The sequence below is a fragment of the Grammomys surdaster genome, unplaced genomic scaffold, assembly GCF_004785775.1.
Source record: "Grammomys surdaster isolate TR1022 unplaced genomic scaffold, NIH_TR_1.0 141, whole genome shotgun sequence".
Taxonomy (NCBI): domain Eukaryota; kingdom Metazoa; phylum Chordata; class Mammalia; order Rodentia; family Muridae; genus Grammomys; species Grammomys surdaster.
In genome coordinates, this window is record NW_021604599.1 from 2559857 (window position 1) to 2587648 (window position 27792).

Consider the following 27792-nt stretch of genomic DNA (forward strand, 5'->3'; position numbering starts at 1 on the left):
CATTGTTCTGTGTGTGTGTCTGTGTATGTGAATATATACCATGCCTGCTGAGGCCCTCACATCTTCTCGAGCTGAAGCTGAAGGCAGTTTTGACAATTCAAAGCATGGGTGCTGGAAGCCAAACTCAAAATCTCTGTAGAAGCTGAAAAATACTCTTAATGCTGAGCTACATCTCCTATTTTATGTAATGAATTTATTCTGCCAAATATTGCTGTTATAATATCTGAAATGAGATTATGTGGTTTTGATGATACTTAAATATATATTAATGATTTTAATTAACTTAGTAACAGCTGAGGAAGATATCAAGTTAGCTAAGAGATAGAATAGTAAAAACACAAATTCTTGTTTCATACTTAAGAATTATATCAATAGGGGTTAGGGAGCTGGAACATCAGTTAAAGGAAGTGGAGGACCTAGGTTTAATTTCTAGTACCCACGTGGCAGCTCATAACCACCTGTAACTCCAGTCCCATGGGATCCCACACTTTCTACTGGTCTTCCTTGGTACCTAGTATACACACACAGCACAGGCATACATGCACAAACAAACAAGCAAAGTTAACAGGGGTTGGAGAGATAGTTCAGCCATGAAGAACACTTACTGCTCTATTGAAGCACTTGCTCTCAGGACCAGAGTTCAGTTCCCAGCACCCACATAGACCAGCCTGACTGACACCCTCTTCTGAGATCATGGGCACAAGGTGCATACGCAGTGCACATACAACATGCAGGCAAAATGCCCAAACATATGAAATAAAAATAAATGTAAAAAAGTTTTAACTATCATCACCATCATTTTAGCAGGCCTAGATGTCGGCTTCTCCCAGATCTTAAGAGTTAGTTCATCAAGTTTCATGATTTACTTCATTCATGAACCTAGATAGCATGTCCCAATAGGTTTCATTTCCCCAGGAAAATATTCTTGATAAAACCATTATTCCTCAATGTAGTAATGCTCCCCAATAATGCTTAAGACCAAAAACCAAATCAAATAAGCCCCTCACAATTTTATACGTTGTAGGGAGTAGAACTATGAGAAGAAAAACACTTAACAGAACCTTGGCCTTAATTCCTTAAGGATTTATTTTGAAGATTATGTTGTCAGTGCACATCTTTAATTCCAGTCTTAAAGAGGCAGAGGCAGGTGGATTTCTGTGAGATCAAGGACAGCATGGTCTACAGAGGAAGTTCCAGGATAGCCAAGGCTACACATAGAAACCCTGTCTAGAAAACAAAACAAAAACTACCACCACCAACAACAAAACAAGAAGAGAAAAAGATTGACTTTAGGCCCAACTTGTTGACATCATCAAGCCAAAGACAGCAAGCAAACATTACACCTGGCTTCTATAAAACTAGGACCTGCTGCCTTTGTGTATTATTAGTTACTAAGAAGTAATCAGCACTTGTTTGCATGCCTAAAGCACTCAATCATCTGAGGTGAGCCACACTGCTATGGCACTTCAAAGTGTGGAGGGCACTTCAGGCCCAAGTAAGGAATTCTGGAAATATGGCTCGACATTAAACGTTTACAAATCTTTTTTTCAGTCAGTCAAGTTTGACTTCATGCTAGAGGAATATAATCATATTCATTATAACCTTGGGAATCAGCAGCATTAATAAGGCAGAAATTAACGGAAGAAAACTGACCCTTAGCCAAGGAAATGTGCCATGGTCAGAATCAAGCAAGTTTGAAGTTAGAAGCTGCTCCAGCAACTGGTCTTGGTTCTTTGAAATCAGACAAAGACTATGTAAACCCATGAGTCTCACAATATACTAGCTAATTTACCAGGAATTACTTTACGTTGCTACATGTTTTATAACAATCCTATAATATATATAGCAGTCATTTATCCTATTTTGCAGATGAAGTTCAGAAATAAAACAACTTATTTAGATACTGGTAAGAAACAGATGTTTCTAGACTCTATATTCTTAAACAAGAGTTGGTAAACTTTCTTGTTCTTATTAGCATATTATACCATGTGGCTTTTAAAAGGACAGAATTTTTAACCAAGTAATGAAGCATAGCTAATTCCATCTTTTTGTTTTCCTTCTGGTAACTTTCCTTCTTAGTCGCTGTTTAATGTTCTAGATTCTGCCAGTTATAAAATTCTTCTATAATTAAACATTTTAGATTCTCTATGGGGACCTTCAGAATTCCTCTCCTGGGATGGTCTATCTTTTCCAACCTGAAGGGCCTATTTGGTAAGCCTGTAACTATTTCAGTATTTTATGCTTTCGTTGTCTGACGTGCTGAATCCAGTTTCCTATGTACTTTATACCTTCTTTCTTGGGTAAAACACAGCACAGCAGAAGCGGCTAAACTGTTCTCTAACGCATTAACCACATCAATCATCCCAGGACCCTAGTCATAAGCTACTTCCAAACTACCCCGTAAGCTCAAGTTCTCAACTGCTGGTCTGTTTCTGGTCCATGGATTGCACATTTTTCTGGAATGATGCCTGGCCCTGGAAGTGGGACTGCCAATTACCACTATGCCTATAGTTTTTACTCCATCTTTAGAGTCCTTTGTTCTTATTATATACTCTTGACAATATAGTAGTATCTACTCTCAAGCCCATACTCTGCATCTTCTACTGTTCCTCTTCAAGATCATAGAAACACATCCTGTACCCTTGTACTGTTAAATGAAATCGTAAATACTTTATCACAGCACTCACCTGGTAAAATGGCAAGTTTTCACTGAGACAGCCTGTGCGCGCTTTAGGATGTTTGAATTATACCACACTAAAGACTATTTGGAAGTATGTTCAGCTCATTAAATAAAAATCTGCTTTTATAGAATTAAAGCTCTTTAAAAACTATTTTCTGTGTATGAGTGTTTTTGCCAGTGTGTATGTGAACCATGTGCAGATACTGTCCACAGAGGCCTAAAGAGAGCAACTGTGGCTGCAATTAAGAGTTATGTATGGTTGTGAGCACCATGTGAATGCTGAGAATCCATCCTATGCAAGAACAGTTCAGTGCTCTTAACCTCTGAGCCACTTCTCCAGCCCCAAGGTCTCTTAATCAGGTATTATATGAAGCCACTATATTTAAAACTACTTTTTATTGTGCTATGTCTCTTCTTAAAAATACACAGGCCAAGTATTTTTAAGTGGCAAATATATTAGTCTATCTTGCATTACTGAAACAAAAACAGCTGAGGCTGCATGCCTTTATAAGAGGGGTTTGTTTGAAAACTGTTTGTTTGAAATTATTTCTAGATTGTGTTCTTGTGCTGCATAGTCCTAAACCAGGTGGGCTCCACTGATTTACCACTGATAAAGAACTAAAAGTAGATAAAGCATATGATGTAGCACAACGTTGGGAGTATGTATGAGAGGAAGTGAGCCTATCTTGAAATATGAAGTCAAAAGACCAAATCCCATAATACCTTTCAAGGGCAGTTCTGCAATTGAGCTAAAAAGTAGGTTCTGCTTTTAAAGGCATCAAAACACCACTTACTCTGTCACAGTAGATATGCTTCAATGACGTGACCCCCTGGGGAACACACTTAAGCTACATCCAAACTATCGTAGGATCAAAAGTTCATATAGAGTCTATACTTACTTGAAATTTTTACCTTCAGTGTTCTTAAAATAGCAAGTAAAATATCCACAAGTAGCTAAACTTTTAATTATATCAGAATTTGATAAAGTCTACTCAAATGTAAGCAACTACTAACATAACATTCTCTTTCCCATGAAGCTTAATGTACAGTTGAAGTTACTGCAAACTAGTCCAGGTAGCCATTTCTTCTAACATATACTGAGGAAAACTGCAGACTATACCAAATACTCTTGGGAAAGAAGGTTGAACAACTTCTAAAACAAGGCTTAAAGTATTCCTAAGAAGCTGGAGCCATGGATCAAGGTCATCTTCCTTTCTACTGTACCAAGAGGCCAGTCTCCATTCCTGGAGGAGGAAGAATCTAAGTACCTGTTTCTCCAAACCTGGAAGTCAAGGCATTATTCCACAGATCCAAGCTAGAGTATCCTGGATTTTATCCCACTTTGGCGAGATTTAGATTTTCAGTAAGGCTTAAATAAACCAAAAGCTTACATTTTTCCAGTAAGAGTTGTATTGCTCCAAATGTAATAAAATTCTTTGAGTTACCCTTCAGAGTATCTACTTTTGATTATCCTTAACTAAATGACATCTTTATCAACTAAAAACAACCTATTTTTGCTAACAGATATTGAAATAGAGTGTATAGAATTCTGTTTCAGGAAAATGGAAATGAATTTGCACACAATACTAATACTTCATTTTAATGAGTGGCTTTTAAGCTAAAAATCCCAATTCTCAAACTATTATATACGGCAGTTACCAACAAATCTCCCCTCCTTTTTTTTTCAAAACATTGCTTCCTGGAAGAAATATGTTTAAATAAGGACACCATTCATCTGTAGGCATGTTCTAGTTTAGAAAATCTTTAATGTCAAGCAGCATGCAAAAAGAAAGCATAGTCTAACAGAAAATATTATGACATCCTATGACACCTAAAATTTAGAACTTACAAACAGGTTACTCAGAACTGCTTATATAGGGATTTTACAAATTCAAATACATCTCATTTTCAAACACATTAACAATAATGAATTACTGTTTCTATAAAGGTAGAAACACAAATGGGTTAAAAATATCTGAGCCCAAAATACAGCACTTTAAAAATACTTACCAAAATAACCTGAGTTTCTTCAACAGTTTCAAAACGCAGAGCATTCCATTGTTAGGTATATTTTTCAATGTTATAAGAGAAAAGAAGACGTATCAAGCAGATGTTCACAGGAAGAAATTAAATCAGAAAAGCTTATGTTTAAAACAAGCAAATCGGATCCTGTGCCTCAGCGCTCCATACCCAAATACTGCCAGGAGTGAGCTGGTCTCCAAGGAGTGCCGACACACCTGTGAGCACTGGTAAGACCACCACTTCTGCTCAAATTCCTAGCCCAGGAGGGACCTGCCCAGAGCCATCAGAACACAGGAAGCAAGGAAGAGCCAGAGACAGGATCCTTCAGGTTTCCATCTGCACCCTGGAGCTGACCCTATGCCACAGCTCTCCATACCCAAATTCTTCCCAGAGAGAACTGGTCTTCCAGGAGTACTGACAAACAGGCTTGCAGGAGGGACAAGCCACAGTCAGAGACAGCAAGACCAGCTAACACCAGAGATAAAAAGATAGCGAGAGGCAAGCAAAGAACATAAGCAACAGAAACCAAGACTACTTGCCATCATCAGAACCCAGTTCTTCCACCACAGCAAGCCCTGGATAACCCAACACAGCAGAAAAGCAAGACTGTGATTTAAAATCACACCTCATGATGATGATAGAGGACTTTAAGAAGGACATAAATAACTCCCTTAAAAAAAATACAGGAGAACACTGGTAAACAGGCAGAAGACCTCAAAGAGGAAATACAAAAATCCCTTAAAGAATTACAAGAAAACACAACCAAACAGGTGAAGGAATTAAAACAAAATCATCCAGGCCATAAAAATGAAGTAGAAACAATAAAGAAATCACAAAGGGAGACAACCCTGGAGGTAGAAAACCTAGGAAAAAGATCAGGCGTCATAGATACAAGCACCACCAACAGAAAACAAGAGACAGAAGAAAGAATCTCAGGTGCAGAAGATAGCATAGAAAACACTGCCGCAACAGTCAAAAAGAAAACGCAAAATGCAAAAGACCCAAAACATCAAAGAAATCCAGGACACGGTGAGAAGACCAAACCTAAGGATAACAGGTATAGAAGAGAGTGAAAATTCCCAACTTAAAGGACCAGCAAAATCTTCAACAAAATTATATAAGAAAACTTTCCTAACTAAAGAACGAGATGCCCATAAACAGTCAAGAAGCCTACAGAACTCCAAATAGATTGGACAAGAAAAGAAATTCCTCCTGTCACATAATAATAAAAACACCAAATGTACAAAACAAAGAAAGAGTATTAAAATCAGTAAGGGAAAAAGATCAAGTAACATATAAAGATGGACCTATAAGAATTGCACCAGATTTCTCACCGGAGACTATGAAAGCCAGAAGATCCTGGACAGATGTCATACAGACCCTAAGAGAACACAAACACCAGCCCAAACTACTATACCCTTTAAAACTCTCAATTACCAGAGATGGAGAAACTAAGACATTCCATTATAAAACCAAATTTACATAATATCTGTCCACAAATCCAGCTCTCAAAGATAACAGATGGAAAATGCCAACACAAGGAGGGAAACTATATCCTAAAAAAAGCAAGAAAGTAATCTTCTCTCAACAAGCCCAAAAGAAGATAGCCACACAAACATGAAAAGTTCATATAGAGTCTATACTTACTTGAAATTTTTACCTTCAGTGTTCTTAAAATAGCAAGTAAAATATCCACAAGACTCCTGAGAACCAAACAACCCTATTTAAAAAATGGGGAACAGAGGTAAATAGAGAATTCTCAACTGAGGAAACTTGAATGACTGAGAAGCATCTAAAGAAATGTTCGACATCCTTAGTCATCAGGGAAATGCCAATCAAAACAACCCTGAGATTCCACCTTACACCAGTCAGAATGGCTAAGATAAAAAACTCAGGTGACAGCAGACAGATGCTGGCAAGGATGTGGAGAAAAAGGAACACTCTTCCATTGCTGGTGGGAATCCAAGCTGGTACAACCACTCTGGAAATCAGTCTGGTGGTTCCTCAGAAAAATGAACATAGTATTACCTGAGGACCCAGCTACACCATTCCTGGGCATATACCCAAAAGATGTCCAACATACAAGGACACATGCTCCACTATGTTCATAGCAGCCATATTTATAATAGCCAGAAGCTAGAAAGAACCCAGATGTAGTTCAACAGAGGAATGAATACAGAAAATGTGGTACATTTACACAGTAGAGTACTACTCAGCTATTAAAAACAATGACTTCATGAAATTCACAGCATATGGATGGAACTTGAAAACATCATGAATGAGGTAGCTCAGTCACAAAAGAACACACATGGTATGCACTCACTGATAAGTGGTATTAGTCCAAAAGTTCAAAATACCAAAGATTCAATTTACAGACCATATGAAGCCCAAGAAGCAGGAAGACCAAAGTGTGGATGTTTCAGTGCTTCTTAGAAGGCAGAATAAAATACTCACAGGAGGAAATATGGAGACAAAGTGTGGAACAGAGACTGAAGGAAAGGCCATTCAGAGACTGCCCCACCTGGGGATCCATCCAATATTCTGTCACCAAACCAGGATGCTATTGTGGATGCCTGGAAGTGCTTGCTGACAGGAGCCTGAAATAGCTGTCTCCTGAGAGGCTCTGTCAGAGCCTGAAAAATACAGAGGTGGATGCTAGCAGCCAACCATTGAACTGGGCTCAGAGTCCCCAATGGAGGAGTTGGAGAAGGGACTAAAGGAGCTGATGGGGTTTGCAGCCCCATGGGGGAGCAACAGAGTCAATTGGTCAGACCCATGGAGCTCCCAGGGACTAGAACACCAAGCAAAGAGTACACATGGAGGGACCCATGGCTCCAGCTGCATATGTGGCAGAGGATGGCCTTACTGGATGTCAGTGGGAGGAGGGGCCCTTGGGCCTGAGGGTGTTCCATGCCCCAGTGTAGGGGAATGCCAGGGAAGACAAGAGTGGGTTGGTGGGTGGGCAAGCACCCTCATAGAGACAGGGGGAGGGAGGATGGGGTAGAGGGTTCCAGAAGGGAGGACCTGGAAAGGGAAAACAATTGAAATGTAAATAAAGAAAATATCCAATAAAAAAATACATGTAAGAAAAAAAGAAAAAAAGAAAAAAAGAACAAATGTCTAGAAAAAAAACAAGCAAACTTTATATACAATATTAAACTACCCCAAGTTCTCCTTTTTATACCCATAAATGCGTGCATCTCTCATCCCTCATTAGAAAAGCATCTTTTGGCACATGGTGATTAATACAGAAACTCGCAGCTGGTTGAGTGGTAAAGCGTAAGACTGTCCTACTGCCCAGTTCTAAATGCACGTACCTACCAAAACTTCATCCCAAGGCACAGGGATCATCACAGAAGAGAGGATGGAAAGATGACAGAAAGAGGTGTAAGGAAGATATCCGCAGCAAAACAGTGCATGCTGACTGAACATGACAGGCCCGTTACACAACTAAACTCAGAGTAGCTGTGAATGCATACACAACACCTGCATGAGATCAATCCAGCAAATAACTCAGTGATGGAAACAGAAGGGTCCATAAAGTCCTACCCTCAGTGAGGACTACTGGCAACTGATGAATGCTGGGAAAGGAAATGAAATTTTTCTTTAGGGCTGCAGCCCCAAGAAGCTATTCATTACCCAGCAGATGATCCTATACCAATGCATATATAGGCAGCACTGGCTCAGAGCTTTAAGACAGAGAAGAACACATGAAGTTGGGAGGGAAATGTGGCACAGGTAGGGAAGAAGTTGTAAGAATGGAATGTAGACTGTATCCAGACATGTGCATGTACAGAAGTTTCAATTAATTAAAACTAAAATCTTACCAATAAACTAAAGACTTGCAATTCAAACAAAATACTTAGTTTATTGCATAATATAATATACATTGTTCTTTATATTTAATAGGCTTTGGGAATCTTTATTTGAAGGACAGACTCCTGTGTTTTCCTAAGGGCCCCTAGTGCAGGTTTGAGAAAGGAACACCTCAGGAATATGCATCCTAAACAACTTATTTGGATAAAATCTAACTATTTCTGACCACCTTGCAAGTCACACTCATGTAAAGAAATGATACATATCTAAAAAGTCAAAACCAACTCATATGTATAAAGCTTCTTTTTGAGTACAAAGTTCACCTCAAGGCAATAATGACGTCGCATGTCACATGTACATCTAATGTTTTCTAGTATCCTTTTGATTATAATCCACTCAGAGCCTTGTAATCCATAGAACACTAGAAAAATATACTTGGAAATCTTTGGTTAACACATTAGTCACAAACAATGACAATTAGTCATTGCAGCAAGACTGATTCTAGCTTCCTATACTCAAGATCAACATGACAAACATTACTTAGAAAAAGTCCTTCTATCAAAATCTAGAAATCATTATATTTGACAAGATTTAACTTTTAAAAAGATTACAACACATCAATATTCTCAAAAACACCCCATGTTTTGCTACTTTATAGAAAAGTTACCTCCATCAAAAACCAACTTTATTCACAACTGCCTCTTTAGATCCTATTTGCAGTAGCCATAACTAAGACCACTCAAAGACATGAACCACAGGCTGAGAACAGCTTCAAACAAGGTAACGCTGAGAGCAATTACAAGCACCAATTCAACTCCTCTTAACATGTTTACAGTTAACTTCTAATACTGATTCTTCGAATCCTTCTTAGTAACCTTTGAAACATTGTGTAACAGAGTTGGTTTCCTCCTGAGTTCATGTAACTACTACTGTGCTACAAATTACATGAGAACCTGAATTCAAGCCCCAGTACCCATGTAAATAACTGGGTATGATGGTTCACAGTTGTAATCCCAACACCCGGGAAGCAGAAACAATGAGATTCCTGGGGCTCAATGGCCAGCCAGACTAGCCTAAATGGTGAGCTCAAAGCCAGTAAAAGATCCTGTCTCAAAGGAGGTGCATGGTGTTTTTAAGAATGATATCCAAGGTTGTCCTCTGTACCAACCAAAACACACATGTACCCCATAAATATATATACAGACATTCACATGTATTAAAAAAAAAGACTTGACATTATCTAACAAGGAATGTTAGGTCTGTAAGCCTATAATCCCAGCAATCAAATGCAGAAACAGGATGCCTCCTGAAAGTTTGAAGTCATAGTGAATAGTAGAATACATAGTGAGCATAGTGATTTCTAGATAGGGCTAGAGATACACTGACTCTCTACACCTCCAACCCCAAAGGGGATATTTCCTAAAGCACTGTCAGACTATATTCTATCCCATACATTACTTACTAGAAACAGGAAAAATGGCTGTCCTCAAAATTCTCTCCCCAGTCAGTCTTATAGGTATCATCAAGAGTCTCTGAGGACTTCTACTTACTCAAGATTACTGTTTCAGTTTTGTAATGATCTTTTAGATGACCTTTAAAATATCATTTAAATTTTTAGTATCTTGGCTATTTAAAGGATATATGACAGGAATAAATAATATTCAGGATGCCATAAATGTAAATGAGGACAAGCTTACCAAAATGAAATAAGGAACATTTTGTTCATTCCCTTTTAACACTTAATGATTTGAAATTGCTTATATTCCTTTTACATATCATTATTTGTAATCCTTCTCCACTTTATTTTCTTCATATAACACCATCAAGAGAGTTTTCAGGGTTGAAGACAGAGTTCAGTTGGTAGAGTATGGGAGGGTATGAAGCCCAGTATTTGATTTCCAGTACCACATAAACCAGCATGGTAGCACATGTCTCTTAATCCACCATTCACACTCAAGAGAAGGAAGAAGGAAACTTAGAAGTTCAAGATACTCCTTGGCTACACAGCAGTTCAAGACCAGCTTAGGATACATGAAACTGTTCTAAAAAAACAAAAAGAGATTTCCAAACCATCCTACTTCCCCAGGACTTAGGATTTTATTGTGAGGAAAGGGAGTTAACTTTCTTCACAGGTAAATTATGTATGGCCTAAGGGTGTTTTTAAAAACACCCTAAGAATTCATTGAAATCCAAATCTCCAGATAATACATTTCTCTCAAAATACCAAGTTGATAAGATTCTAATGAAACAAGAGATACTAATCGAGGGGAGGTAAAAAAACAACTACTTTTGTGTCAGACACCTTGAAACCACACATACTTTATTTACATCATCTGCCGTAAGATGTAAATCATTGATAACAGCCTAACCTAAGCCGTGATACTGACCAACTACACATTCTTCACAAGAAGCCTTCAACAACTGAGCCTATATTCATCAAGGAATTTTCAGAAGATATGTATATGTATGTATCAGAAAAAACCTAACATCTTAAAAACATGTCAACATTAACATTTGCATGAACATATTTTCTCTCTCTAACATACACACACACACACACACACACACACACACACACACACACACACATATATATATCACCTTTGAGTTTTAAAAATAGGGTCTCTCTACATAGCCCTTGCTGTCCTGGCACTTACTATATAGACGAAGCTAGTCTTGAACTCAGAGATCCACCTGCCTCCACCTCCCAAGTGCTGGGATTAAAGACATGTGCCACTATGTCTGGCATGTACCTATAATTTTGAGAAAGTGTCAATGATTCCTAGTTCAAGTTTTCTTGGTTTGTTTTTAAAATCCTTCTACCAAAAAAAAATCTTGATTCTGAAACATTTATCATTTTTCATATAGATTAAAAACTGTTATCTCTGCTGTAAGTAGAAAGGAATTGATTGACACAAGGAATGCCTATGTATCTTAATCTGATTCTCAAGTCATTCTGTTCTCCAGTAAGTTTCCCTTCCCAGACTGAGAATTCATGTGGTCTAATAATATGTAAAATATGACTTTTATTATAAAAATAGCTTTTCAAAGGACTAGGGGTTTACATCAGTAGTAGAGTAGTTGCCTAGTTTGCTATAGCCCTAAGTTCAAACCCCAACCTCCAATTCAGGGGGCATGAGGAGTCGTTCATCTGTGTATTATAATCCTAACACTCTGGAAACTGTCTGGAGGTTCACAAATCCAGGAGAGGAGAAGACTCTGCCTCTTACTAATTGATTAAAACTAAAGCAATTTCTGAGCAATTCCATTCTAAGTGATAAGCACAGCTTATGTAAGGTATTGCACTTGTCCAATCTACACTGCAGCACTTTGATGTTAAAAGTACAATTAAAAAACCCTTAATGTAATAGGTCATTGAAAAAAACTGTAGTGTTTAGTATCAAAAATAGGATGATAGCCTATTTACAACATCCCAAGTGCTCTAAAAATAAAAATTATAGTGAAGACTAAAGTCATTTAGTGTAACTACTAATTTTACAAATTCTCTTTACAACATATCTTCTGTATGTATCTTGGTCTAGAGCTGAAAAACTACTGTTTATTCAACGTCCATGTCTCAAGTCAAACCATTTTTTTCTCTTTAGAGATCTGAAGTTTGGGACCTCCTAGATGAAGATTTTACAGTAAGAGCTTATCATGATTCAAGTTCTTCAAGATAAAGATGTAGCTCTTCACGATAGTTTTACAGTCTTACATTTTAGGTTCAACTCTGAATATGCACCTGGTCAAGTAAGTGCTGTATGACACTGGAACTGGAAGACAATACTCCACACAGGGACATCCAGTCCAGAACAAGTACAGCATTCTCTATTTGACAGCCACATCACGTTCCATTGCCTCCCTTGAATCTTGCAATCCAGCAAAAGTGACTTATTACAGCTAGTACAGTGGCATGAGTCAGTACCCCTAGACACTTTGGAGGCTGAAAAAAAAGGATACTATGAGACCAGAAATTTGGGGCTAAATTGAGCAACAAAGAAAGATACTGTCTATTTTCCTTTGCTTCATTGGCTATGTTTTGTTTATTTTAGAAACAGGATCTTGAAGCCGGGTGTAGTGGCACATGCCTTTAATATCAGCACTTGGGAGGCAGAAGCAGGCAGATGTCGTGACTCATCTTACATGTTTCCACCAGCCTACTGTTACCAAGGATTTTGTTACAGGAGCTCATCTATTTTATACAGCATATACCATACTTGATATGTTGTAAAGAGAATTTGTAAAAGAGTTGCTTTCTCTTTGTAAAAGATGCTATGACATCTTCCAGTAAGTTTCTGGTATCTTTTATTTCTCAAAAGAGTTCAGCTATATGATTATCTTTAAGTTGCCAGAGGTGAAGCATTTAATTCTATCACGTAGAATGTGTTGTCGATTTATTATGTATGTTGATCTAGACCAGTTGTTCTCAACCTTCCTAATAGTTTCTCATCTTGTGGTGACCCACAACCATAAAATTACTTTTGTTGTTATTTCATAACTATAATTTTGCTACAGTTATGATTCATAATGTAAACATTTGTATTTTCTGATGATCTTAGGCAACCCCTGTGAAAAGATTATTCAAGCTCAGAGAGACATAACTCAGGTTAAGAACCAGTGATTTAACTCATTTCTAGCATTGATTCTAAGCAAGAAATTTTTCAACATTAAAAAAAAAAATCAGCTAAATAAATATGAAAGTTTTGTTTTGTGTTCTAACACCAAAATAAAGTACAGAGCCTACCCTTTGGGTAGTGTGATTCCTAAACCATCTTCAAAGACTTCTTAAATTGTACAATTGAATAAGCACTGGCTTACTTTGTATTTAAAGTTTCAGGTCCAATTCCTATCTGTGCTATTTTGTATCATGCTTTTTGCCAAACGATAATACTTCTTGGACAAAATAAAACCTCAGGCAGCAGTTTTCCTAGCTATTTTCCAGTTTATCAAAAGATAAACCTTGAGGCTGAAGGGGTGACTCAGTGATTAAAGAGCACTTGATGCTCTTGTAGGAATCTGGGTTTGATTCCGAGCACCAGCACTGCAGCTCACAACTAGTTGTCTGTAACTCCATTTCCAAGGACACCCTCTTCTGGCCTTTGTGGGCACCAGGCACACAAGTGGTTTGCATACATACATATAGGCAAAACATCCATACACATTTTTTATTAAGATAAAACTCTTTCAAGAACTTAAACATACTTGCTGGCAGTAGCTAAGTCTACCACTCTAGTAACCGGTCTTCATGCTCTCAGCCCCAGCATTCATTAAATCAAACTATCCATCATCATGTTTGACCCCTGACTCCAGACCCTAACACTACACTAACACAATTTCACCAATATTACTAGTCCTGGCCAAGCCTACTATCATTATGTGCATTCTCACTGTTGGTTCTATTACCAAGGACTATGATTAAAATAGAATGATAATTCATTTGAGATAAGTACCATTGGTAAGCTAGTCCAAAGCACAAGGATCAGAAAAGTAAAGATTAAAGGTGTCTACTGTTCCTTCCAGATATCCTAAAAATGAGCTTCTACCAAGTTGTTTGTTGTTGCCCTCTCCTCTAAATTTTTCTTTATTACTATGATTATTGTTATTATTTTACATATATGGATGTTTGAGCTATATGTGTGTCTGTGCATTACATGCATTCCTGGCTCCCAGAGGCCAGAAGAGGGCACTGGATGTCCGTGGAACTATAGTTACAGAAAGTTGTGACTGTGTGGGAACTAGAGCTGGGTCCTCTGGATGAGCAGTCAGTTCTTCTAACCTAAACCATCTTCCAGCCCCTCTACCAAGTTTTCTTAGAACCATCTTGTACTATAAAAATGCACATCCCATTTTAAGATTTGAGTTCAGAGCATATGGCAAGGATGTTCTGTGTGCTGTGTGCCAATAACTTTTGTTCCACAATTTTTAATAACAAAAATTTAGTGCTAGAATCTAGGCTCTTAAAGCCAAGATCCTGCATAATATTTGAGAACATAACTTTATCTAGAAACAGAGATAGTGGTATGGCTGTCAATTCATATGAGATTTCCTATTTGAGGGTAATAAAGATGGAAACATTCTAAACTTTGTGATAATGCATAATCTTATGGATATATTAAAAATCAATGAATTAATTTTTTTCAAACGAATAAGATGTATGTAAATTATCTCAATTAAAAGCAGTTTTCAGTATTTTTTGCCTTATTCTTATAGCTATTACAATGTTTCCTAAAATATTAAATATAACTAAAACCTAACAGACAAATAGAAATCTGAACATCCTAAAATAGCCGATAGTAGGATGATTAAAAGCAAGCTACGTCTAAGCCAGAGATGACTGACAGGGAAAGGGCCCTTACTATTGGGTAACAATCTCTAAACACACAGAAACAAAGATTGAACATGACCACTAAATGATTTCTTCAAAAAGACTATTCAAAATAATCTTGAAATGCAAAGCTTCGCTTCTATACAGAAAAACATTAAGTCCTCAATAATATGAGCACTTACTCATCATACTCGATATGATAAATAACGTCTTCATCAGCAGCAACTGAGTCTGAATTAGACGTAGAGGGCACATTGTCCAATTTATTTGTGTTCTCTTTGGAATTATGATTTACATTTCCATTAGTCCTTTTATAAGAACTGCCATTCTTCAGTGGAGTTTTGCCACGGGAATGTCCATCAGAAGCTCTAGTAACACTATGTATATGTGCTTCAAACCAAGCACCAAGGCCGACATCTCTGGCATCCACCAATTCATTTACCTAAAAAAAGTTTAAAATTAGTTAATGAAGCTTAATTTCATCTATTGCTTCAAAAACTTTAATATAACTCAAGTTATTTGAGAGTTATTATTAAACAATATTTGTTGCTACTCATGTTTGAAATGATTACAGATTAAATCATAACTTCTTTTAGATTATATTGTACTATTTTAATCTTGGTACTTATTAATATAATTAAACTTCGTCCCAATTTCCTTCAATGAAGTAGATGTTTTAGTTCTTCCTCACCCACGTCTACGTTCTACTTATAAAAACAATGATTACGTATGCAGGAATCATGTTAGGAATGCTGCCATTACAAAACCAACACTGTAAATAATTGAGACAATTTTTTTCTATTAATTTATTTATAACCCTAAAAATAACGTATACAATCAGACCAACAAAAAAAAAACTGCTAGGTGAAGATAAAACTTGAAAATGAAGGAATTATTCATAAAGAACAACAGAAAGAGTTAACAAAAGTAATGTATACAACTGGGAAGAGTTCGGCCATGGATTATTAACTTGCTAGGCAGAACTGTTCATTTACCACTTCAAAGCACAAAAGATAAAACAAGGAGGCATAAGATACAAAACAGAAGCCCAATAATGATCCAGACCTAACCAACAACTTTTACAAACAGAAAACAGTGATTAGAACATAGGTATATCAGAATTAAGAAACAGGCAAGTTTTTAAAAGTTCTTCTAAAAAATGTGAGGACATAAGTAAGAAGAAGTAAGTCAGTTTTATTTGTTTGATTTCCCCCGGGGAAAGAGAGAAATCTCTTGAACCTTTTTCCCCATGTCCTTTCAAATCTGAAATCATCAGCACATGATCATCTCATCAATCTAGCTTTCCCTTGAAGAGAGAGATCATGTAATGTACTCAATAACTAGAACTCTTAAATTTTTATTGTAAACTTGCCACAACCTTAGAGTCACCTGAGAAGAAGGAAACTCAATGTAAGAACTGCTTCAATTAGATTGGCCTGAAGAACTGTTTGTGATGACTAATATAGGAGGGGCCAGCCCACTGTGGGAGGCACTATCCTTAGGTAGGTAGGTCGTGAATACATAAGAAACTTCAACATCTTACAAAGACATTTGCTCAACTATGTTTGTAGCAGCTTTACTCCTAATAGCTAGAAACTGGGAACAATCTAGATGTCCCTCAACTGAAGAATGGATAAGAAAACATAAATCTACATAATAAAATACTATTCAACTATCAAAAACCAAGACAACATAAATTTTGCTGGCAAATGGATGGAACTTGAGAATATCATCCTGAGTGAGGTAACCCAGTTGCAAAAGGAAATGCGTGTTATGTACTCACTTATAAGTGGATATTAACCATAAAATACAGGTACCATGTTACACTCCACACACCCAAAGAAGCTAAACAAGAGGGAAGGCCCAAGTGAGGAAACTTGAATCTCACTTAGAAGGAGGAGTAGAATAGTCCTAAGAGGCAGATGGAGGAAGGGAACTAGGAGGGAAGGGAATGTGTAGGAGAATGGAGAGTTCAGGATCAGGTGTGGGAAGGACAAGAGAGGTGGATAGATAGCCATGAAAATGAATGGAAATCTGCAACTGATAGGTGTCAAGAGGTGGGGGGGCATCTCCAGGAGGAGACAGAGACCTGGGATAAGGGAGGTGTCCAATAATCAATGGAGGTGACCTTAGCTGTGACTCACTACATTAGGGATATGGAACCTGAAGAGGTCACCTCCTATAGCCAGGCAAGAGCCACAGTGGAGCGATAGAGACACCAACCCACTCATAAAACTTTCAACCTCAAATTTATCCTATCTACAAGAAATGCAGGCATGGGGGATGGAGCAAACACAGGGGGAATGGCCAACGAATAACCGGCCCAACTTGAAATTTATCCTATGAGCAAGCACCAATCCCTAACACTACTACTATACTTACAGACAGGATCATGTTGTCTTCTGACAGGCTCTACCCAGCAGCTGACACGGACAGATACAGACCCCCACAGCCAAATGGTGAATGGAGCTTGAGGGAGGAAGGACTGTGGCCCAGAAGGGGATAGGAGCTCCACAGGATGACCAGCAGAGTCAACTAACCTGGACCTTTGGGCTTCTCAGAGTCAGAACCACCAACCAAAGAACATACACAGGCTGGACCTAGGCTTCCCTGTAAGGTATGTACTACTTATATGTAGCAGATGTGTAGCTTGACCTTCATGTGCATGTCCTGAACAACTCGAACAGTGGCTATCCCAAAAGCTGTTGCCTATACATGGTATACATGCCTATACATGTTCTTCTAGCTGGGCTGCCTTGTCTGGCCTCAGTGAGAGAGGAAGCACCTGGCCTCACAGAGACTTGAAGTGCCATGGTGGGAGGGGATACCTAAGTGGAGCCCTACCCACTCAGGAAAAGGGAGGAGATAGGGCAAGGATTGTGGGAGTGGGTGAATAGGAAGGGGCAGTGAGCAAGATGTAAAGTGAATACATAAAACGTAAGAAAAGAAAGCAAAGAAAGCAAGAAAGAAAGGCAGAACAAAGGAAGGAAAGAAAGGAGGAAAGCAAACATGCTAGAGATGAGTCTAAGCAGCCTTTTACCACAGTTCCTGCTTGAGTTCTTGCCGCCCCCCCCCCTTTTCTCAGTAGGGTACTGTGACCTGGAAGTGTGGGTCAAGTCAGCTCTTTCCTCTCCAAGTTGTTTTGATCAGTGTTTTTATCACAGCAACAGAAAGCAAACTAGAACACAGATGGTATAGCATGAAAGTATGTTCTAAGACACTTATACCCACACGTGCCAGATAATATGCAATGTTCTTTACTTAGATTTGCCTAATCACAATGAGCCTATTAATTACTTCTTTATGAAGAAACAAAGGTATTGTTAGCTTGTTGTAGGCAAAAGCTAGTTAAGATTTCCAGAGAGCTGAAAGCATCTTGACCCTGAAACACTATGGGTTTTGCCATTATACTAAGAAGCTTGTTAAATCTGACAAGATAGGTAAATATAAACTTAAAATAAGTGATAAACTCAGAAATATATTTTAAGGGTTTTTTTTTAAGTTTCAAATCACCAAAATAACACAGTAAGGAGGAAGCACAAATAAGTCAAAACCATTAACTTTCATCTCGGTGCAACATTCAACCAAAAGCAGTATGCAAAGTGAATACCATAGCAATGAAATAGCTTGAAAGACATGCTTTAATACAACACAAGAACAAAGCATTTAGAAGAGGAGAAACAGAAGGATGGGAAGAAGGGAGAAAGACAAGAACTACTTCTACTATTAATAAAATAATGGTCAAATAGGTTAGGTATAACAAAGAATCATAAATGAACATGCTATCTACTACATAAATTGATTTATGTATTAAATTAATACAGGTTTATTTCTTCCACTATGATAACTGATAAATTTACAGACAATCTCTTGTAAGGAAAAAAGTAAAACAAACAAAAATAATCAATGCTAAAGATAAGAATAAACTTAAGTTACTATTTACTCACAGAACGCCAAAACATAGTATTTCATTTAGTATTCCACTGATATCATTGTAACAGGGAATGCAATATGGCCAATCTTAAACAACAGCAGTAGAAAACACCTTTAGCCTGAAGTGTGTGGAGGAGTGGTGTAATCTGTAATCCTAGCACTCTGGAAGCTCAGGCTAGAGAATCACAAATTCAAAGCCAGCCTAGGCTATATAGGAAGAGCACAGCAGGCTGTCTCAAAAACAAAAAGAAAAAAAAAATCCCTACACAAATATAAATATAAACTCTACTACAGATCAGTAAACAGTCAAAATGAAATACTGAAATTTGCAAGAAGCCAGCATGTAGGGCTACTATTTAGATTAACCTAAAATAATATTCATTAGTTCATAAAAGTAGCGATTGTCATTTGAGTATAGTGAATCTAAAACTCAAGTTTTATTATCCTATTGTTTTATTAGCATACCATTTACAATAATGCAAACAAAAAAGGTGGCTGGTGGGGCTTCTAAACTCTAAACATATTGTTAAATATATAGATACATAGTGATAATTTTCAAGTTTTTTTTCTTTTAAAAATGTAGAAATACTATAAGAATGTGTTTTTTTTTAATCTGAAGTGTAGAACATGGGCTGCTTTAGATTGTCCACAGCAGCTGACTATGATTTGCCTCATGCTCTAGCAGGGACATGATTTTGCCAGCTGCAGATACCTTTCTGCAATTCTTCGATATTAGGTATTCTGGGGACTTTTCAGAAGGAATATAAATGCTAGGGCCCTGAGAGGTTTTTGGGTTGTTGGTTGCTGTTTGTTAAGTAGTCTTGCGAAAAGAAGAAAACAAGAAGAAATGAGATACCCCGAGAGCAAAGATCAAACTTGCTCTAAGGAACTCAATGCCCTTAATCAGCAGCAAGTAGTCTATCAATAACATCCTACTCTTTCTGACTGCTGACTTTATACAGGGACATCTTTTCTTTCCCCTCTATACTTCTTTTTTCTCTCTTTATCTGGTGTCAGGAGGTTGAAAGGGTTGGAAAAGGGTGGAAGGAAGAATATCCCACAAAGTAGTAAAACTGTGGCCACATAAACATGCTAAGGAAATATTTAAATAGGTTAAACTGCATGTAAGAGATGAAACTCTTTTGTAGAGCCTGGGTTTTGATGGCAGCTCAGAACAAAAAATACCATACCATAAAATTAATACAAAACCAGGATACTGTCATGGTACCCTTCTAAGTAACTTATGAAGAATTAAGAACAGAAAGAATTAGTCAGAAGAGTGGACATCTGGAAACATGTTCTTGTAACCCCAGCCCAAGAGAAGCTAAGATAGAACAAATCATAAGAATTTGATGCCAGTGTGAGTTACACAGTAAGAGCCTGTTTCAAAAGTCATTGTGAAGATATAGCATTGACAAAAAGAAGATAATGTATTATTGGAAGTGTTCAAATTATACCTATCCACATGATTTTAATTTATAGAATTAAAATGTAAAAAGGAGATGTTAATGTTATTTAAAGAAAAATTCAATTCACATAGCAAAGCAAGAGGTTTGGCTAAGAGACAGAAGAGCTAGGCGGTGGTGATGAATGCCTTTAATTCCAGCACTCAAGAGGTAGAGTTAGGTGGATCTCTGAGCTTGAGGTCAGCCTGGTCCACAAAGTAAGTTCCAAAACAGCCAGGGCTACACAGAGAAAAACGAAACAAAACAAACAAAGAAAGAAAAAGAGACAGAAGAAACTAGGGGAAATCATAGCCCAAGAGCCATTATTCTGTCTTCCCTAGGAAGGCAAAGCAGGACAGGACAGAGCAGACAATCTAAGATTAGCCAGTGTGAATGTGTCACAATGGACTTTAGGCTCCTGGGGAAGTCTCTAGTCTGACATGACATCCCTGCCATGGATGATCAGAAGAATACTGTCTTAGTGTGTGAGACAGAGATAAGAGACGTGACTAGGGTATGGACCTGGAATTGATCTGTTGTATATTAAAGACATGCTCTCTGACAGCGTATTATTTCTAGAAATTCACAAAACAACAACAATAAAAAAGGAATTTACTAGTCTTAGGAAAGGTAGTCTAGTCTCTCCCCAAAAGCAAAGTTTCTTTACAGATGTCAAAATATCAAAGAATATACATACTTCATAAATTTTAAAAAAATATATGGTTGTATATAAAAATAAGAAGCATGGTTTGGGGCTAGATTTTGTGATAGAGTATATAAGTCACATGGACCTGTAATTAAATCTGACCTTATTTTTTATTTAAAAACAAAATAGCTGTAAGCACAAGTATAGTAGTGTACACTTGTAATCTTACGAGGTTTAAAAATAGCATAGATGTTCATTTGTACCTTGCAAGACAAAGACTTAAAAGGCTTAACTTAAAAGGCTTAATTAAAACAAAAAACTCTTACAGTTTGTTCATCTAACCAAAGCCAGTATGAGTATGTACGTTAATAAGAGGATAGTAAAGGGATCACAAATAAACTGTCTTTTGAAAGAAAATATACAAAAGCCACATGTAAACTCAGTAATTGTGGTGTATGCTTATAAAAACAAGCACTCTCAATACTGAGCGACAAAATGTGAAAGGCACCTTAGTTACATATTGAGTTTTTGTCTTAAAAAGTAGAAAATAAGTAAGCACAAAAGCATACATATACACATATATCTGTACATATACATACATATAATCACATATAGAAAAGGTCATGCACATTTAGAAAGGTACAAAAACTGAAGCATGAGAAAAGGTAACTAAAATTTAGACAGTATCAAATAGCAAATACTAGAAGGACTATTGTTTATCCAGCATGCTCAGGATCCATCTCTCTCCAAAACTAGGTATTGAACATATGACCTCACATATGCTAGGCAACTACTGACTACTGAACTACAAAATTAACATTCTTTTTAACTTTTTATTTTAAGACAAGACATCACTATGTGCCCCAGGTCCTGAATTTCCAATTTCCCAGCCTCAGCCTTGAGTACCTGAGGTTACAGACTGAATTATCAGGCCTTACTCTTTGTTTTCGTATCTTTTTTTGTCTTTGAGAGTAAGGGTGGGGAACACTCCCTATGTAGTCCAAGCTGCCTGAAACTTGTGATGGAAAATTCAGACAGGCCTTGAATTTGCATTCCTCCTGCCTTTGCCTCCCAAGTAGATCGGATCATCAAACAAGCTTCTAAACATGTCCTTTGTTTTGTGGGAAACACAGCTCTGTGGAAAATTCAGCTTTCAAACTTTTCAAATGTATAATCTTAAACAAGTTCTCTTGTCTCGGCCTCATACTTTTACGGTTTTACAACATACCTACCAATACAACTGAGTCACTCCAACCCAGTAGATGTATAATACGCACAAACTGAAAACTGTCTCATTTCACTAAACATCAGTGGAAAGCCTCACTAAGCATATCTAATGCTGACCCACTTAACGCAGAGATCTGATCTTCCATCATCGTCTGCTTAGTAAATATTAGCAGGTTTTGATTATATAATCACTTCTATAATACAAAATCATTTCCATTTTCCCAAAAAAGTTAAGATATGAAACATATCTGTCCTCAAAAGACATATAGCAAAAGACTGGGGAGATGACTCAGTGAGCCAACATGAGGACCTGAGCTTGAATATCAAGAACCTACATAAGAACTGGTCACAGGTCTGTAATCCCAGTGCTCCTATGATAACAGGGGAAACAGACAAGAGAATTCCTAGAAGCTTGTGAGCCAGCCAGCCTGGGTATGCAACAGCAAACAATAAGAAGATGGTCTCAGGGCTGGAGAGATGGCTCAGCCGTTAAAGGCTAGGCTCACAACCAAAAATATAAGAAGATGGTCTCAAACAACACAGAGAAGGAAGACCAACACCCGAAGGTGTGCTCTGGCCTCCACACATGCACACAGGTATATGAACATACATGTACATATATACCTGCCATCCTGTATAACACAAAAACACATATAGCTAAAATGTCAAGTGAAACTCAGAACACGGGTTTCTCCAACACTAAACACAATTCATTTTATTTTATTTCCCTGTAAATACAAATTTTAAAAATGTAATATGCTAGGGATTGATGTCAAAAGTATCCCTTCTACAGGAAAAAGACATCGGGATGGGTATAGCCCTCATGCCTCACTGGACAATGACAGGGGGACTGGAGCCATTACAAGATCCCCTCCAATTACTGGAGGTCAGGCCTCTATCCCCGCCTTCGCAAGGTTAGATTTGCCACAGCCTGTCTATACTTAGAGAAGGGAGGAGATGTCAGGGGCAGCCCTGCTTACACACACTGAAGGCCTAAAATCAGCCATAGGCCTAAAATCAGCAATAGGCCTGTCATACATGTATACTAACACCAAGTCTTGGATCTCTGTGGATAAACACTGAAACAGATGGCTATAAGCTATCGTAAACAGGCAGTTTTTGTGACAATTTACCAGCTTGAGTAGTCACAGACCTTGTAAATAGGTAGCCTTGGCAGATAATACCAACTTAGATAAGGACAAGTGAATCATAGGCAGAGTCATAGTGACCTGTCCCCTGAACCTTCACCCAGCCGATACCCTGTTCTGAAAGATATCTGTACTCCCCCTGAACACCCACACTCCAGTGTCATCCCCTTCCCCATGTCCTGCCTTTTTGTGTTTATAACCCCTGTGTGAATGAGTATAAATTACAATTTGAAAAAAATAAATAAATTATATATATGTAAATAAATTAATAAATGTAATATGAGAAACAGCTAAATTAGGATTGCACAAACAGATTACATGTTAGTAAGTTGTTAAAAATTGTATAAAGATGGCCAACCAATGACTGGCCCAACTTGAGACCCATCCCATGGTCAAGAACCAATCACTGACACTATTAATAATATTGTTATGCTTGCAGACAGGAGCCTAGCACAACTATCCTCTGAGAGGCTCTACGCAACAGCCAATAGAAACAGACGCAGAGACCCACAGCCAAACATTAGACATAGTTGGGAAGTCTTTTGAAAGAGTTGGAGAAGGACTGAGGGACCTGAAAAGGATAGGGACTCCACAAGACCAACAGAATCAACTAACCTGGATCTCTGGATCTCCCCAGAGACTGAATCACCAACCAAAGAGCAACTATGGGCTGGACTTAGGTCTCCTGCACATATGTAGCAGATGTGCAACCTAGTCTTTCATGCAGGTTCCCCAACAACTGGAGTAGGGACTGTCTCTAAATCTGTTCCCTGTCTGTGGATCCTGTTCCCTAACTGAAGCACTATGTCTGGCCTCTGAGGGAGAAGATGTTCCTAGTCCTGCAGTGACTTGATGTGCCAAGGTGGGGTGATATGGGGGCGGGAGAGCTCTTCTTTCTCAGAGGAAAAAGAGAGGAAATCTGGGGAGGGGCTGTGATCAGGATGTAAAGTCAAATAAATAAATGAAAGAATTGTATAAAGACCACAGAAAAGATTACTATAGATGTTTAGGGAATAATTTCAAGTAAAGAATATGGAGTTAGTAAAGAATATGACTCAGCAGTTGAAAGCACTTAATGTTCTTCCCAAGGACAGCTATCTCACTTCAAACACAAACATACAAATGCATACATATGTATGTGTAAAGTCAGGAAGAACAACATGGAGAATTCCTGGGGGTTTGCTATTCTGTTTGAAAATTTGGTGGTGTTTAGCAATATTTACTTTGTAGCATTTCATTAAGTTGTTTTCTTCATGTCATTGTTAAGCTCTATTGTACTGAAAACATACAGACAGAACATACTAAAATATCAACACTTTACGTGGGTTACTGATCATTTCTTTTTCTTGTATTCCGCAGTATACATAAAATGACATACAGAAAAATTAGCTGCTACATATTTAGCTAAATTTAAATGCTTAGCATTTTAAACACATCATTTGAACTAGATGGCAACTATTTAAAAGATAAAAACATACTTGAGTCAAAGAAAGTTTCCTTATTCACAAACTAAAATGAATTAATCAACTCTAGTGGTTTAAATATGTTTGGCCCAGAGACTGGCAATATTTGAAGGTGTCACCTTAAGAGTAAATGTGTTACTCTGAGTGTGGGCTTTAAGACCCTCTTCCTAGCTGCCTGGAAGCTAGTCTTTTCCTATTTGTCTTTGGATGAAGATGTAGAACTCTCACCTCCTCCTACACCATGCCTGCCTGGATGCTGCCATGTTCCTGCCTTGATGATAATAGACTGAACCTCCGAACCTGTAAGCCAGCCCCATTGAATGTTGTTTTTATGAGTTGCCTTGGCCATGGTGTCTGTTCACAGCAGATACCTAAACTAAAGCATTGATTTAGGTATCAAAAGTTCACATTTCAGAAAATATATTTACTTCATAACTCAGTTTCAGTGATTCAATATATTTACAATGAACAATGGGAATGGACAAACCTGGCTACTGCTCAAACACCTCCAGGCTCTTCAAAATAGGACTGGTAAAAACTAGCTCTTCAAAGTGACCTGCAACTTTATGTCAGCTTTAAAATTAGTTTAAATTTTAAATTTAAATCACAATATTTTAGTCAGAAAGAAGGGGAAAAAAAGAAAAAACAAAAAAATCAAAGATGTGTTTCTGAGCCACAAAGCAGTAGATCAAGTCCTAAAATCCACAAGGTCTTAGGTTATATTCCTAATACTGTCACTTTCTTCCCCCCCCCCCAAAAAAAAAACACAAAAGACAAACAAACAAAAAAACGCTTACAAAACAAAATGACAGATTCCTCCAAAACTCAAAATAAAGGGAAGATTCTAAAGTTTGTGTGTGTGTGTGTGTGTGTGTGTGTGTGTGTGTGTGTGTGTGTGTGTATTTGTGTTTGTTTTTGGTGACAGGGTCTCATTATATAACCCTTGCTATCCAGAAACTCGTTATGTAAATTGGGCTGACTTTGAACTTACAGAGATCTACCTGCTTCTGCTGCTGCCTCTCTGCCATTCTTCCTGTCTCTGCCACTCTCCCTGTCTCTGGGATTAAAAGTGTAGACCACTATGCCCAGATGTTTTCCAGTTTTTAAAAACAAAATTTCTACATGCTAATTAGTCAAAATTTCATTACAAGAAAGAGGAAATTCAGAAATAAAGACAATAGTTGTTTCCCCAAGTTTATTTTCATATGTATGAATGGTTTGCCTGTTTGTTTTTGTGTGCACCATGTACATATAGTTCTCACTGAGGCCAGAAGAGGACATCAAACTCCTGGAATTGGAGCCACCATGGGGAAGCTAGGAACCAAACCCAGGTCTTCTGAGAAAACAGCAAGCACTCTTACCTTCTAAGCCATTCCTCTAACTCAAAACTAGTAGCATTTAAAAGTATTTTGAGTTTACCTTCAAAATTAACACTTAGAAGCTCTAATGAGGCAGGAAAGAATATCATGTTTACCTCTCTGTCCCTAATATTAATACATAAGTGAATGTGCACTAAATATACAATGATTCATGGAATGAACTAACTATCCAGAAAAAAAGCACTTCTAAAGTATTAGATAAAATTTCAAAAATTCATTAAGAGTAATTTCATTTTAAACTGAAAATGGAAACAAACTCATAATAGCCTCTGCAGCAAATAAAGTTAATTAAATACACTTTTAAAAATTACAATGTGAATAACACAGTAGATTCTTTAGAGTTAAGTGTCAGGTCCACAATATCCCTAATTCAAAAAACAGAATAAATTCCCTTGCAAGTTTATACAACTAACAATTTAACTAGAATTTGACAGTGAAGTCTTTTTCTATACCAAATGGCCAGACCATTTAGTGGCAAATTTAAAAAATTAGCATCTCTATTATATATTAACATGAAATATATAAACTATTAAACAAAGCCAGGTAAGGCAGTACAAGGAGCCTGTAACACCAGAACTTGGGTGTGCCAAAACAAAAGGAGGACAAGTTCAAGGCCAATCTAGACTAGATAGTGAAGACACTATCTCTAAACAAATTAGTTGACAGCTAGCTATAACATGGTAAGGAAGAAGAGACCCTTGCCAAGAAAACTAGTTTTCTGTGAAGTTCTTCTAGGATAGCTTGGAAAAGAGAAATAGAAGTTTGCTATTCTTCCATGAAAATGAGTTATTCCTTCATTGTCTTCAACAGTATCAGCAGCCTCTGACCAAGTGTGACAATGTACACCTGTAACACAAGCATTTTGGAGGGAGAGGCAGGAGGATCTGGACTCAAGGCCAGCCTCAACTACAACCTGTTTCAACACAAACAGAAAACCAAATAAACAAAAGAGCCTACAGGGTCTCTTTCTCCCATCCCTGAAAAACCATGTAAGAAAGGAACAGAAGGTTTGGGAGTTAAGAGCACTCCTGCTCTTGCAGAAGACCGTGCTTTGGTTCCTAATACAAACAGGATGGCTTAACACTGTTTGTAACTCAGTGCCAGGGTTTATGATGCTCTCCTCTGGCCTTGTGGGACACTGCATGCACATGGCATATATACATGCAAGGTAACCACCCTTACTCATAAAATAGAAATAAATAAAAATGTTTTTTAAAAGGAAAAAGATAATGAAAGTTTAATATAGCATCACTAGTGATATATATATTTTTTTCGTTCCTGTATATGACTATATACATACGCAAAATACTCTTTGTAAAATTTTCCTTGCTCCATTCTGGGCCTTTGATAATCTAGGAACAAAAAGTACACCTACAGGGACTCAGAAACTGGCTCACTTGGCAAAGGACTTGAGCATGAGGACCTAAATTCAGATCCCTAAAACCTATCTAACAACCCAGGCAAGTGGTGCATGCATGTAACCCCAACACTGGTAGAGAAGTGAGGGGGGAGATAGGATGGAGACAAATAGATGCCAGACTGGCTGGATCAATGAACTCCAAATTCAGCGAATTAAGAAGACAGATCATGACTGCATAGAATATTCTACCTATACATAGACAGAGACACATAGAAACACACACACACACACACACACACAGAGAGAGAGAGAGAGAGAGAGAGAGAGAGAGAGAGAGAGAGAGAGAGA

The 27792-nt window shown here is 37.6% G+C and overlaps 1 protein-coding gene across 1 annotated transcript in view; it reads right to left on the reverse strand.

Annotated features, from left to right (window-relative positions):
* The window catches only part of Uhrf2 (ubiquitin like with PHD and ring finger domains 2), a 62206-nt gene that overhangs the window by 20606 nt on the left and 13808 nt on the right, over positions 1 to 27792 (reverse strand). Inside the window, exon 3 of the mRNA XM_028764053.1 lies at positions 15026 to 15285. Within this exon, the coding sequence (XP_028619886.1) occupies positions 15026 to 15285 (260 nt within the window). The remainder of the gene's footprint in view (positions 1 to 15025; positions 15286 to 27792) is intronic.